The sequence below is a fragment of the Terrapene carolina genome, unplaced genomic scaffold (assembly GCF_002925995.2).
Source record: "Terrapene carolina triunguis isolate 2854851 unplaced genomic scaffold, T_m_triunguis-2.0 Scaffold112, whole genome shotgun sequence".
In the NCBI taxonomy this organism is placed as follows: domain Eukaryota; kingdom Metazoa; phylum Chordata; order Testudines; family Emydidae; genus Terrapene; species Terrapene triunguis.
The window spans coordinates 3,107,154-3,121,222 of record NW_020664463.1 but is presented as its reverse complement, the minus strand read 5'-3'; the positions used below and the strand labels follow the sequence as shown (position 1 = coordinate 3,121,222).

General features: G+C 40.6%; 1 protein-coding gene across 1 annotated transcript in view; it reads right to left on the bottom strand.

Annotated features, from left to right (window-relative positions):
• The window catches only part of PIK3C2G (phosphatidylinositol-4-phosphate 3-kinase catalytic subunit type 2 gamma), a 311,474-nt gene that overhangs the window by 54,150 nt on the left and 243,255 nt on the right, over positions 1-14,069 (bottom strand). Inside the window, exons 29-30 of the mRNA XM_026652203.1 lie at positions 13,032-13,140; positions 4,218-4,293 (exon numbers count right to left, since the gene is read on the bottom strand). Of these exons, the coding sequence (XP_026507988.1) occupies positions 4,218-4,293; positions 13,032-13,140 (185 nt within the window). The remainder of the gene's footprint in view (positions 1-4,217; positions 4,294-13,031; positions 13,141-14,069) is intronic.

The window sequence follows — 14,069 nt, the reverse complement described above, 5'->3', positions numbered from 1 at the left end:
GGGGGGGGGGCGGCTGGAGGCTTTTTTGCCTAGGGCGGCAAAAAAGCCAGAGCCGGCCCTGGCGACCACCAGGGTTATCTAGTCTACCCCCCTGCCAAGATGCAGGATTTGTTGTAGCTATCCAGCCTCCTTTTGAAACCTCCAGTGAAGGAGATTCCATGACTTCCACAGGAAGTTTGTTCAATTGTACTACTGTTCTTACAGTTAGGAAGTTTTTCTTGATATTTAATCTAAATCTGCTATGCTGTCGTTTGAACCCATTGCCTTTTGTCCTGCCCTCTGTGGCAAGAGAGAACAATTTTTCTCTATCTTTCATATGGCAGCCTTCAAGTATTTGAAGACCACAATCATATCTTTTTTCCAAACTAAACATACACAGTTCCTTCAGCCTTTGCTCATATAGCTTACATTCCATCTCTTTGATGATTTTAGTCACTCATCTCTGGATCCTTTCCAGTTTCTCTGTATCCTTTTTATACAGCGGTGACCAAAATTGGACACAGTACTCCAGCTGAGGCTTAACCAGCACTGAGTAGATCAGTACTATCACCTCCTGTGACTTGCATACTATTCCTCTCTTAATGGAACTCAAAATTACATTTGCTTTATTTGCAACAGCATTGTATCGTTGACTCATGTTGAGGTTGTGATCCACTACAACTCTCAGATCCTTCTCAGCAGTGCTGCTGCCAAGCCACTCATCCCCCATTCTGTATTTGTGTGTTTGGTTTTTCTCCCTTAAATGTAGCACCTTACATTTGTCTTTGTTGAATTTCATTTTGTTGTCTATAGCCCAGTTTCTCCAATTTATCAAGAGCCCTTTGAATTTTAATTCTATCCTCCAAAGTATTTGCAATCCTCCCTAGATTTGTGTCACCTGCAAATTTGATTAGCATGCTCTTTATTCCTACATCCAGGTCATGATTAAAGATGTTAAATAACACAAGACCCAGAAGAGATCCCTGTGGAACCCCACTTGAGACCTCCTTCCAATCTGTCATCCTTCCATTAATAGCTACTCTTTGTTTCCAGTTGTTTAACCAATTATGCATCCACTTAATGATAGTTCTACCGAGCCTGTATTTCTCCAGCTTACTTATGAGAAGGTCATGTGGAACTGTGTCTAAAGTCTTGCTAAAATCCAAGTATATTATGTCCACTGCATTCCCCCTATTCACCAAACCAGTTACCGTGTCAAAGAAGGAAATCAAGCTGGTTTGGCATGATCTGTTCTTGGGAAATCCATGCTGGCTGTCAGTAATCACCCCTTCATCCTCCAGGTATTTGCAAATGGAATGTTTTATACATTGCTCTAATAGCTTCCCAGGTATCAAGGTCAAACTGACTGGCATATAGTTCCCCAGCTCCTCCTTTCCCCCCTTTTAAAGATGGGCACTACATTAGCCCTTCTCCAGTCTTTTAGTACCTCTCCTATCATCCATAAGCTTGCAAATCTCAGTGGCTCTGAGATTTCTTCAGAACCCTCGGGTAAATGGCAACAGGCCCTGCTGACTTGAATTCATTCAAATTAGTCAGAAGAACTCTGCTGTATTCTTTACTTGTCCTGATCTGCATTTATTTCCCTTTATTTTCTATAACAACTTCTCTACTCATGGGGTCACGTTATTTTTTGTATGAAGAGTGAAGCAAAGTAGGCAGTGAGAAGTTCCGCCTTCTTATCATCTTCCGTTACCGGCTCACCTTCTCCACCGAGCAGTGGGCACACACCATCCCTGATCTTTCATTTTTGCCTGACATATTTGTAGAACCCCTGCTTGTTGTCTCTAACACTTCTTTCCAGTTGTAACTCATTCCTTGCCTTGGCTTTCCTGACTTTGTCCCTACATACTTGTGCTATTCCCATGTATACATCCTTACTGACATGCACGTCCTTCCATTTTCTGTATGTATCCCTTTAGGGTTTTAGATAGCTAAAAAGCTCCTTGTGCAGCCACATTGGTCTCCCGTGGCTCGTCTTAGCTTTCCTCTGCATTGGAATAGCATCATGTTGAGCCTCTAGTATTACATCTTTCAGGAACTGCCAGCCCCCTTCGACTCCTATAGAGTTGAAGGGGGCTGACAGGGGGCTCCTAGACCCACAAACACCACTTCCCATTTTCCAAAGGAAGTTGAGGGAACAGTGCTCTGCAGGTGGCTACTCTGTATGCAATTTAGGGCCTTCTTTGTGTTCTGTGCTGGTACAATGCCAAGCATAATGGAGCCCTGATCTATGACTGCTACTGAGATACAAACAACAAATAATAATGTGCAAGCAGGGGGAAATTCCCCTCCATAGCCAAGTAAAGACCTCGGGATTTGGACATTAGAACAAAGAGAAAGAGCATTATCTACTCCAATCTGCAAAATCTATGTGAGTGTCTTACTCTCAAAATCTTTAACAATTACAATGTTCTCTGTTTTCTAGGGTAACTGGAGATGAATATTCCTGTAAGACACAGATTCCTTGCTTATTTAAAGCATCATTTCCCAAACTTTTGAAAGCCAAGTTCCCCTGCAGGCAAATGGCTCCCTACACCCCTATCTCCGATTATTAAAGGCCTATGGATCTTAACTTGTACATCTGCTGTATCCCCCTCCCTCTGGCTAGTCTTATGTGGCCCCCACATCACCATAAAAATGTAAAGAGTTAACCAACAGGTTGGGTTATAGATATGATAGCTTGGTAGCTCACTAAATACTCGGAAAATAAATGCTGGTCCAGTTCACAGAGTGAAAGGTTTTCTTTTTTAACCCGTGTACCATTGGCTACATAATGGTTATATGGATGGTCCACTGGGTTCAATTCCCTGCTCTTCCACAGACTCATCATGTGACATCAGTGTCTCAGTCCCCCATCTGTAAAAGGGGGGTAACAGTAGTTCCTGATCTCTCAGGGGTGTGGAAGAGAAATACATTTAAGACTGCGAGGTACTCAGATATTACAGTAAAAGAAGTCAGAGAGAGATATAGAACATAGCCCATGAACCCAGGCTACAAGCTGTATTAAAGCTCTGGCTTGAATTTTTGCAACAAAACTCTTCTCTTGTCAGTGCTCTGCATCCTCCCAATCCTGGGCCATGTGGGTATCATCAGAGCAAACATTACCAGTTTCCAATGGCCCTAAGGGAATTGATGGGGCATAGAGATGGCTTGGCCACGGCTCTTGTGCTGCAGGGAGAGGGGTAGTAGGAGCCACTATAGCAATTCTACACCACCACAGGATCTCCCTACACAAGGGGAATGCTCCAGTGGCTGGTTAAACCAGAATTAGAATTGCTTTGTGTCACTAGAGTGGTATAGCCAAGGAGCAGAGCCTCAGTCTGTAAAGAAGAGGAACAAGCACATTGGACATGGAAGGGGTGTGGTATTATTAGCAGCCACTCAGTTATGAAATGTGGATTGCTGGGTATCCTGGAGCTTTCTTATCACTTGGAATATACAGCAAATGGCTGACCTGTTTTGGTGCAAGCAGAGTAGAACTGTGGCCTTCAGCATTAGCTTTTATTTCCCCCACCCCCCAAGTTGACTGCAGAAGATGAGCTAAGAGTCAGCATTAGGTAACAACAAAGCCAAGAAGATAGCTCATTGGTGCGGCTTCAGGACAGAAGAGGGAGGTGGTTAGGAATTTAGACATGTTAAAGAAACAATGTGCAGAGTATTATTAATTACAGAGGAGCAGTATATAGCAGTGCTATTTCTATAAGTAATAATGCATACGTAGGCAAGATTAACCACATGTTCTGTTATTTACATGCCCCGCTCATTGTGAAATACCCTTATTGACAGGTCATCGCTAGCATACTTATTCTTCCCCTGTCTCAACACATGCATGATACTTTGTCATGCTTCAAATTCTCCTTCTTAAGACTGTTATATGAAGAGGGGTTTTAAGAAAAAAAGGTTCCTGGCCTAGTTTGTTTCAAGTGTAAATATATATTTGCTTTAATTATGACGTAAATATAGCTAGAAATAATACTACTGGTGGAGGAGGGGACGTCAAAGCCAATTGGGGCTGCAGATTGTATTAAAAAAATATGTGTATGAACTTTTACGAGTCGGGAAATAAAAAGTGAACTGAATTACTTACTGGTTATTATACTCACATTTACAAACAAAAAACACGTTTACCAGTGGGTTCGGATAGACCCACCTCTGCATTGCAGTATTCAGTGTCACCAATTCCTTCTTAAAGTGATCAAAATGAATAATTTACATACCTAGGCTAACAAGTACAGATTCTTCCGGCCAGTCGGTTTTGGACCCATCGAGGAAAAAGCTGAGGACATGCTCATTCTGAAATCAAATTAAAAAACCAACAGAAATATTACATGCTGTGAATGGGTGGGGGAGGTGCTCCATTTTCCAACACTGGCCTTGAAGGGCTGGTTTGTCTCTTGCACATGCACTAGAGGAATAAGCAGGAAAGGGGAGCCTCTTCCCTCCCACTGCAGGGCCGCACGGCAGGATAGGGCCCTAGTACTCCCTTGGATGTTGCTCTATGAATCCAGATGCACATTTGCATCCCTGAGTGGGGTGTAATCACAGCCCCGGCCATCTGTGTAAAAACTGGGTTTGACAGTAGGCACTAACAAGGGTGCATGCTCCCCCTTTTTGGGGCAGCAGGAAAGAAGCACACCTGAGGGAGTTGCACCTTGGCCCCATGAGCCATCCTGCCCTGTACTAGCTGGATGACTCAGGGACACTACGTCTTTGCTTCTTCCCATCAGCATGCCTCACAACACCAAGGCCAAAACGTGGTCTCAGATTAGTGTTTCTAGCTGGTTAATATGCTGCAAAAAATTTCATCACCACCCCCTGTATAGAGAGGAAGTGGTGCAGAAGGTCTTGCATTGGTCCCCTGCACACAGGGTGAAATTCACCCCATGCACTGGACCAGTGTAAGGCCTGTGGCACCACATAACTTAAGTGGTGCAAATGTCTTCTGTTGGCTCTCTGTACCCTCTCATTGTAACAAGGCTAATAAAGAGTTAACTTCCTGACAGAGGTCAGACGTGCAAATTGGAAGAAGACGATCATTTTTCACCACATTGTTTAAAGAGGCCTCACCTCTTGTGCTGGATTACAGATTTTATTTGTGTTAACTGACCCACAGTGCTCTAGTAAACAGATGTAAAAGGTAGTTGAATTCAGTTTTAGACCAGAAAAGCAATAAACCAAATCCCCTGGTCTCAAATATTGTGCAGTGCAATAAAAATGTGAATTTCAAAATGAACACTTATAAGAGTTCTGAATCAAAGCTGGACAGTAATTGCATTTTATTAGCTTTTTCATAAAGCAGCATGTCAGATTGTCCATGCTTTAATGTGGTTAGACTAGCCATGTTTATATTAGTGTTACCAGGATTGACACTATAACAAACTGGATGCTGCACAAGAGCCTTTTCAGATTCCAGCATTCAAATGTCACCAGCATTTTACAGGGCTAAGAGAAATAAGATGTCTCTGATCAACAGCATGTCCTGCTTCAGTTTGACAAAATGCAGCAAGAGACAAAAACAGAAAAAAGAAGAGCTTAATGACAAATGTAGCTCCTAGAGCAATTAACATCTGGGATTAGCAGACAGAAGAACAAGGAACATATGCTCAGCATTCAGATATGATTTAACAATTTGGATTTATTTTGACATTTGTTTTTGCTTTTTATTTTGCTGTTTGAAAAATAAAATCTCCAAAATGCTTTTAAAAATGTCATTTTTCCTTGATTCAAATAGGAGAAGACGTGATTAGCAAGAAAATGCCAGTACTCCAGATAATGCCGAGTGTTGACAAGCACAAGGTAACTTTCATCTTCTGGGGATATCTCACATGTGAACACATACACTGCTTCAGGTAGTAGTGTCATCTTGAACTTTTATTAAACAATAGGGTTATTCCCTGTGGGACCCTTATTTGCTTTTTCAGCATAAGTGTCTACAGGCAGGTGTAGGGAGACTCAGCGTTTGAAGAAGTATATTTTTGGCAGTTTATTTATTCCTTATTTAACAGTATGAAAAGAAAGCAGATAAATGTAAGTAGTCATCCCACCTTCACAAACTCGAGAGGACAGGTATGAGGAGGCAGAAGGAAGAATACCGTATGTTAACACATTTGAAAGGGAAATAAAAATTCTTTACTGAGTGTTCTGTCTTTCTACTTCCTCTTGCTTTCTCTTTCAACACTAGATGGGTAGATTTATATTGGTGACACAGGGAGAGTACTGAGTGGGAAGAGCAGAGGGTTATTTCAGGTTACCATAATTGCAAATTCTCATTTTCACTAGTACCTGCAGCATCATTTAAGAGCACATGGCAAATGGTGCAAAATCCCATGACAGGCATAAACATAAAGGGCACTGTTCATCCCTGGTGCCTCATTATTCGTTTCAAGGCATGAATTTGCCTCATTATTGATTTCAAGGCATGAATTTTGCTGTGTGTGTGTGTGTGTGTGTGAGAGAGAGAGAGAGAGAGAGAGAGAGAGAGAGAGAGAACAATGATGTACCCAGCATGGTAACAACACAAATAGGAAGACAAGAAAGGTTAGTGTTGACAAGTGAAAAGGAAAAAAAAGGGCCTCTGACAGCCCAGGACCAAAGAGCAGATTGGGCAGTCCACATAGGGCACGTGAAAACGCTGCCAAGGCCAAGGAAAAGATCTCCAAAGTATTTGTTGTAATAGGCATCCAGCCCATAACTGCTTGAGAGACCGCAACTGCTCGGCAAACTGAGTGGAGGCTGGGATCTTAAGTACTGGGAGTACATCTGCATAGTACAGGACACGCTCATTAAGTCTCCATTTCACCAAATAATTTAAACACACGTTTAGGTTCATCCCTATTCAGCAAGACACAAATACATGCTTAACTTTAGGCTTGTGCTTAAGTCCAATTGCAGTCAATGTCAATGGGACTTAAGCATGTGCTTAAATGCTTTGCTGAACAGGGACAGACTGATGTATTAGAGCCTGAGACAGCACATGTTAAATGAACACATATAGTATGTTTTGTAAATGGTTGAGCGCCTGCATTCCATTAAAGATTAACTGCTAGTGATCAGAAGTGTTTGGTGTTGTTCAAATGGTTTTGGTGGCCTCAGTACATTTCCAGGTATTCATGTTACAAAGACACATCATCATGAGTAACTGACCCCTGTGTTGTCAATTTCAATATAAGCCAAGGAGTGAATTGACCAGGAACACTCAACTACTCTTTCACAGAGAGAAATGTTCTCCCCAGGTCAGTAAGTTTAGTTTAAGTCCCTTAAAACAATGCCTGTACTAGGAATTTCAGGCAAATCTCCCATCATTGGTCTTATTTTTATCTAATAAAAATATAATCTGTAACGTTTAATGGTTGATGTTCACCCGGTTGAATGAAAAAGTCGAATATTCTATTAGGGAAATCTATGTACCTGAGCTGTGGGTGTGTCTCTGTTCAGAATTCATCAATATGCTCAGCTGTTAAAACTGAAAGGACGAAATTTCTGCTCTCAGATACGCTGGTATAAATCTAGAACTCCTAATTCTACTGACTTTAGTGTATATATTCTGGACTTACACTGGTGTAACAGAGTAGACTTTGGCCAGGCACCTCTACAGGAGCCTAAGCAAAAATTATCTTAATACTTGGGCAAATAAATTAATCATAGTCAGATTTCTAGCCAGCAATAATTCCAGTAGAAAAAGAATCAACCTGATCTGTTTTTTCAGCTGTCTGCCTATCTTCTCTACTCGTGTTAGAGTAGGTCTGGAGTCAGAGAACTCCCATGATTCTGTTATAGTTCAACAGGCCAGAGAAGCAGCAGGAAAGAAATAAATCAGAAAAAGCTGACCCTGCTGCAGCTATGACATCTTCAGGAAATGATAGGGGAAGATAGGAGACTTTGAGCCCTATCTATTTTGGCTCTGCTTGATTGCAGTGTGTACATGAAAAGTGACAATTCAAGGGAGCCACACACTTCAGACCCTCATTATTTCCATCACATTAGCGAGACCCCATGAAATGAACGCTGGAGCCATTTTCTGATTTCACTTGCATTGGTAAACCCAGAGTAGCTCCAGTGACATCACTGGGTTATTTTGGATTTACGCCACTATCTACATGAGGGGAGAATTTGGCCCTGGAGGTTATATAACCTTCTGCTATAGTTATGAGGGATTTCTTTGCTCAAGTAAAAGAAAGATGTGAAAATCATTAAAAATACAGGTATGTCCCTTTTCAATCTTAATTACTTTGATATTGCAAAGCATTAGTTAGACTAGCAAAAGGTGCAAAATTATCGGCCTGTTTCTCATTTATAGTAAGGTTTTAAAGTGGGGACTTATGTAATTTACAGCCATTTCAATTGACACCCACTGGAAAGCATCTTTACATTACCAGAGTGGTGTAAAAAGACTTCAGTAGAAGTGAAAATCAGGCCCTGTATGTTTCAATGTGCTAGAATCACATCTGATATTAGCAGTACAGTTTCAATGAAATCAATGGACTTTTAGGTGCTTACACTAATACTGAATTTGGCCCAATGTTTTTAGAAGTATCTTGTGGATAAGTAAAAACAATTGCACACAGGAAAACAAACAAACAAACAAACTTCACCTTCCCCACAGCTAAGGTAGTGTAGTTTTGCTAATTGAGCTTTCTATGAAATTTTCGAAAACCCAACCCATCTGCCCCCCAAAACAAACCAAAAACCTTTCTGCATGAACTCAATGGGACAAATCAGGTATGTTTAATTAAACACATACATTTTGGCAGGATAGGAACTGAAATCTAAAATCTGTGAGCTGCATGAGCACACTGTAAATCCAATATATGGAAACCAAAATAAACACCACATATTTTTTAAACAAGAAGAGATGAGAAAATAATCCATGCCCAGCATAGTAAGTTTATGAATTATAAACAGCAAACCCCCACACACACTCAGGTACATAGATTGCTAGTTTCCTATTTATACAAAATATTGAGGACTGATAAATTAACATTACTTTATATTCAGTTCCATAATTGAAGTTAGGCTTTTTGTAGGCCAGGGACAGCTGCAACTTCTCCCTTCAAACTACGCAGAAAAAAATCACCTTAGTCAACAACTGACATGTTGCTGCTTGACACAGGACCCAAGAGCTGACTCAATTAATGGTCCCTTAATTTGGTTTTGACTCCTTAGGGAGTGGACAGTCTCCTACAGCATGGCATTAAAACGATGAGCCACTGTGACAGCCCTAATTTATTTTATATATTATGGCTTTTGGGTTGTTATGGACCTGCAACCTCCATTTAGCCCATCACTCAGCTAGAGTTAGCAGCGGGCATGAAAAAAAAGGGCTGTCTGTGAATGTCATAGATTTGATTTACACTGAGATAATGTGTAATTTTGTTGTTCCCATGTTTCAAACCTTCAGTTTATTGTGTCTTGATGTTTCAACTAGTTTCTGGATTGCTCTCCCACAATAAGACATCACTTGGCTGCTGTCATTTAATAAGGCAAAACTGCACGAGTCCAAATATTTCTGAACATGTTCTCATGTTTATCCATGGTTATTGCCCCAGTATATGCAACTAACCAACCAACCAGGATATAATTGGTGCAAAATTACAATACAGAGGAAGGACGTGTAGGGAAATTATATAGAGTCCCAAGGGTCTTCAGCCCAGCTGGGGACTCCTGAAGGTGGCTTATCCTCTCCCCAAGGCTCTCAGCACCTCTGTCCTCTCCTTAATTTGGAGAGGAGGGGTGGAAGGGAGGTTTATGCCCTTCTTCAACAAGCGTGCTTGGTAGGGAAGCCCAGGCCCCCTCACTCCACCCGGCTCCAGCCCAGGGTCCTATGAGAGACAACAATATCAAGTGCCCTAGAGCGCCTTGAGGCGGCCTCCCTGGGTCATTTCCTACCATTCACCTCTCCCCAAACGCTCAAACTCTAACATAAGACAGCAAAACAACACAAAACAAACAAAAATTTGAACCTTCAGCCCAGCTGCGCTCAGATGCTAACCCCTTCCTTGCAGTGAGGCCTTCTGTGGCACCCTTGTTCAGGAGCTCTCAGGGTAGGTATGTTCGCCCTCCCATCTGAACTGTCTGGTTCCCTTTTAAACTCCTCTTCCAGTCGGATCAGGCTCTGCAGGTGTAGGGGAGTTCTGTCACCTGGGCCAAGAACTGCTCCTTAACCCCTTCAAGTCTAGTGTGGGGTTTATAGACCCTGTCACAGTATGTGAATATACTGTATATTCCCTCCCCCTGCCATGTTAAATCATTTAACAGAAAAGGCCAGTCTTAAACATAACACTGTTTCAGTAATAGGCACTTAGTTTGGTCTGAAAAGTATGCACTCACATGAGTCAGTGAGAAAGCTGAGTGTAGTCCAATTCTCTTTAATTCTAGATTTTTTAGTTACATAATGATAAGTCTGAGTTTGCAGTACCTCCTGCAAAAGCAGAACAAGAGTTTTCACAGTTGCACAAGGTGACAATTTATGTCTAGGCAATCAAGTTAATCAGTTTAGAAATGGTAGACAGAGGTATTTATAATTAAAATCTCTTCCACTTTTTGGGTCTCCACAGCCTGAGCCCACGCCCTAGGTCTCAACCTGGCTAAAACACAATTCAGTAGGACAAAAATTGTCCAGTCAATAGATGTAAAAGACAAAGAGTTTCATTCTATAGGCATCTGCACTTTCAAGGCACACCAAACATTTATTCTTCACAAACTCCTTAATTATTTATTACTACACATTTTTACTAATGCATAGTAAAAATACAAGTAACTCTTGAACAGAGAACTATCATTAGATTTGGCTTAGACTAGGCTTTCTAGTCGCATGAAAAAAAGGACAGATTTGACTGGAAAGTTGTCTGAGATGAGAAGACAGACAGAAGCAAATAAATAGGAGATTTTCTTGATAAAAAATGATTGTAACAAATACTTTCTGCTTCGAACTTAACCAAACATCCACTATGAGGAAAGGGAAAGTTGATACTATTTAAAAAACATGGATCTCTCAGCCATTAATATAAAGAAAATTACCCACTGAACCAGTCTCCTTGATCTAAATATGTTAGTATGTTCAGAATATCTAACATCCCCTGGCAAGAGAGCTACATTAAAGTAAAACATCACAATTCAGTGGTTTTGGAACACCAGTGACTATATAAAGATGATCACTAGAATTACTGGTTAGATACATAATGGGTAGGAAGATAATATACAGTAACATTTTACAGATGAAAACTATCCACCTATTATTCCTTCCATTAATATGGCCCACTGAGTCTTGTACTCCATTAACTACAGCACATATTCTACTGTTAAAGATTAGTTTCTCTGTCATTTTAATAGTTGTCCCTAAACTCTCATCTCCTTGGCTCACAGTTCTTGTCTGCACTTGAACTGAACTCTATGTATCAGCTGAACCACTGGTAACTGGTAAATTGTGCATCCACACTAACCATGTTTGTGCGGTTTAAGTTTTGCCCTCTATCCACAAGAGCACTGTTCTAAACAGTTTAATTTACAGTGTTCTCTGGGTACCTACCCTGCAATTCCCACTCAGCTCCCAGCAGCAGTGCATTCTGGGAGCTGACTCAAGGCCACTAGTGCTCTGTGGGATGGTAATGGGAGGATTAGATGAATTATTAAACAAGATGAGCGGCAATGTGTTCTAACTGGCTATTAGACCATTTCTGGGGGGGGGGGGGTTGTGTGCGGACACAAAGGATTTTACAAATATTCAGAGGCAATGTGTGTGTATGGGAGGGCATGCAGCTGCTTGGCTTGTACTACGCATGCTCACTAACATCGGCTGAAGCCACTGCCCTAACTCTGCCCGTTCCCCCCTCACCCCCGCTATTGGCAGGTACAGATCGTCTGTGCAAATATTCAAGTGGCTTCTACCAGTTTAATTTCCCTAGTGTAGACCATGTTATAGTTTTTGCACTGTAGTGCCTGGCCCAAATTGAAAGCCAGTCTCCCTGAGGTAGGCCTAGAGCACAATTAAGACACAGAGACTTTCACTTCTAAGACACTAGCCTGAAACATCCTAAGATCACTAATGACCAAAAAGAGCTCATGTGAAAAACTGGTGGTCTTAGTCCCATTGCATTGTAGGGCAGGGTCTATACATCACATAAAATCTAACCCCAAAACTCTGAATTTTTACTGGCAATCTCAGTAGAGAGGCCAAGGACTGAACTGACCTGGAGTCTGAAGTCTCCTCTCCAAGCCTGAGTGTTGCTTTATCATGTGGATGCTGGCTATCTTTGGAAACCTACTGACAGTTCCTATCTACTGCTGATCTCCAATCTAGGATTATGCATTATTATTAAAAAGAAAACAAGCTCTGATTGTTATTTCACCTGGCTAACTTCCCTTTCCTCTTACATTTCTACTGTGTGGGCACAGCTGCATAAATTATTGTGCTGGGTGAGTTTTCCTGTCCAGCAAAAATTTTCAAGATTTAAAAAATTGTCCATTCCAAATCAGATGAAAAGTCAAAATCTCAAAATTTTTATGACCCTAAAATCAGAAAAATATTTCTGTTAGGTAATTTCAGTGTTTCATTTTGATAGTTTTGAAACATTCTGTTTTGATTTTGACCTTTAACATTCTTTTTTGTTTTTTACTATTAACTTACATTTCTAAATGTAAAGTCATTTTGAACCAAAAACCAGAACCTTTTGTTTAGAAAATGTTGAAATGGGATGTTTTCACAATTTCAAAACTTTTTTCCCCCCCAAAATAATTCTGAAATTAGGAAATTGTTGCAACTAATCCAAAAAGATTTGGTTTCCCTGAATCACCATTTCTGATGGAAAACATATTCTGTCAAAAAATTCCCAGCCAGCTCTAATCAATTATTTTTCAATCGCTTTGTTGTCTGTGGGTGGTTAGTCCTGTTAAATTATATAATTGTTCCGCCTCAGAAATGGGTGTAGCACTGTCTGGAGTTGTCATTTTATATAGGCTGTAGACAGCTTTGGGATTTGTTTGGCAGAAAGCTGCTAAAAACAATATAAGCTATTATATGGAAAATGATCACGTACATTAGACAGGCTGCTGGATCCATTCAATAACTGCTTCACATAGAGATTTAAGTCTTTCATTCTTTTGTGTTCAAGATCTGTAAAAGGTAAATGCCACCAGTGCGGAAACCTGAAACAGAGAACATGTAGACATTTTATTTCTCCTGCAAATAGTTTCTCCTGAAAAAATATTATATTGTTTACTCTATGCTACATAAGAACAGCAGGACATCTTTAAGATTTTGTTTTAATTATTATTTTTATTTAAGGAGAGGGACTGTGGTCTAGAGGGTGGGGCACTAGAGTTGGACTCCGGAGACCGAGGTTCTGATAATGACTTCTTGTGTGACCTTCAGCAAGATGCTTCAGCTTTGTGTCTCTCTTTCCCATCCCGTCCTTTGTCTGTTGATTTCATTGAAACGGCCAGATTTTTAAAGGTATTTAGGGCACCTAATAGGCACCTATCTGCATCTTTAGATGCTTATATACCTTTAAAAGTCTGGCTCTAAGTGCTTCAGGGAAAGGACTGTCTTTGTGACTGTACAGTGCCTAGCACTGATGTCAGCTGATGGCTCTAGGCCTACTGTAATAAAATACTACGGTTTCTAATAATAATAATGAATGACAAAAAAGTATTAATGAAATCTTGCAGCCTCTCATCAGTAGCTTTGCTTCCTCCCTTGTCTCCAACCCCCATCTCTTCTGTCTATTTAGATTGTAAGCTCTTCAGAAAAGGTCTTGTCTCATATTAGGTGTTTGTACAGGGCCTATCACAATGGGTCCCTGATCCCCACTGTGGCCTGTAGGTGTTACCATAAAACAAGTAGTATATGAAAACACAATAGATAATAATGCTCTTTGATTGGATTTTATTAATATTAATTTTACTTTGGTTTAATAATTAAAAAACAATCTAGTAATTTTCTACGTCATGATCCTGTACGAACTTTAAATTTTATAGCTATTGAACATACCTAATATTTTAAATATTTTTTTCACTTAAGTGTAGGGTGACCAGATAGCAAGTGTGAAAAATCAGGACAGGGGATGGGGGGTAAT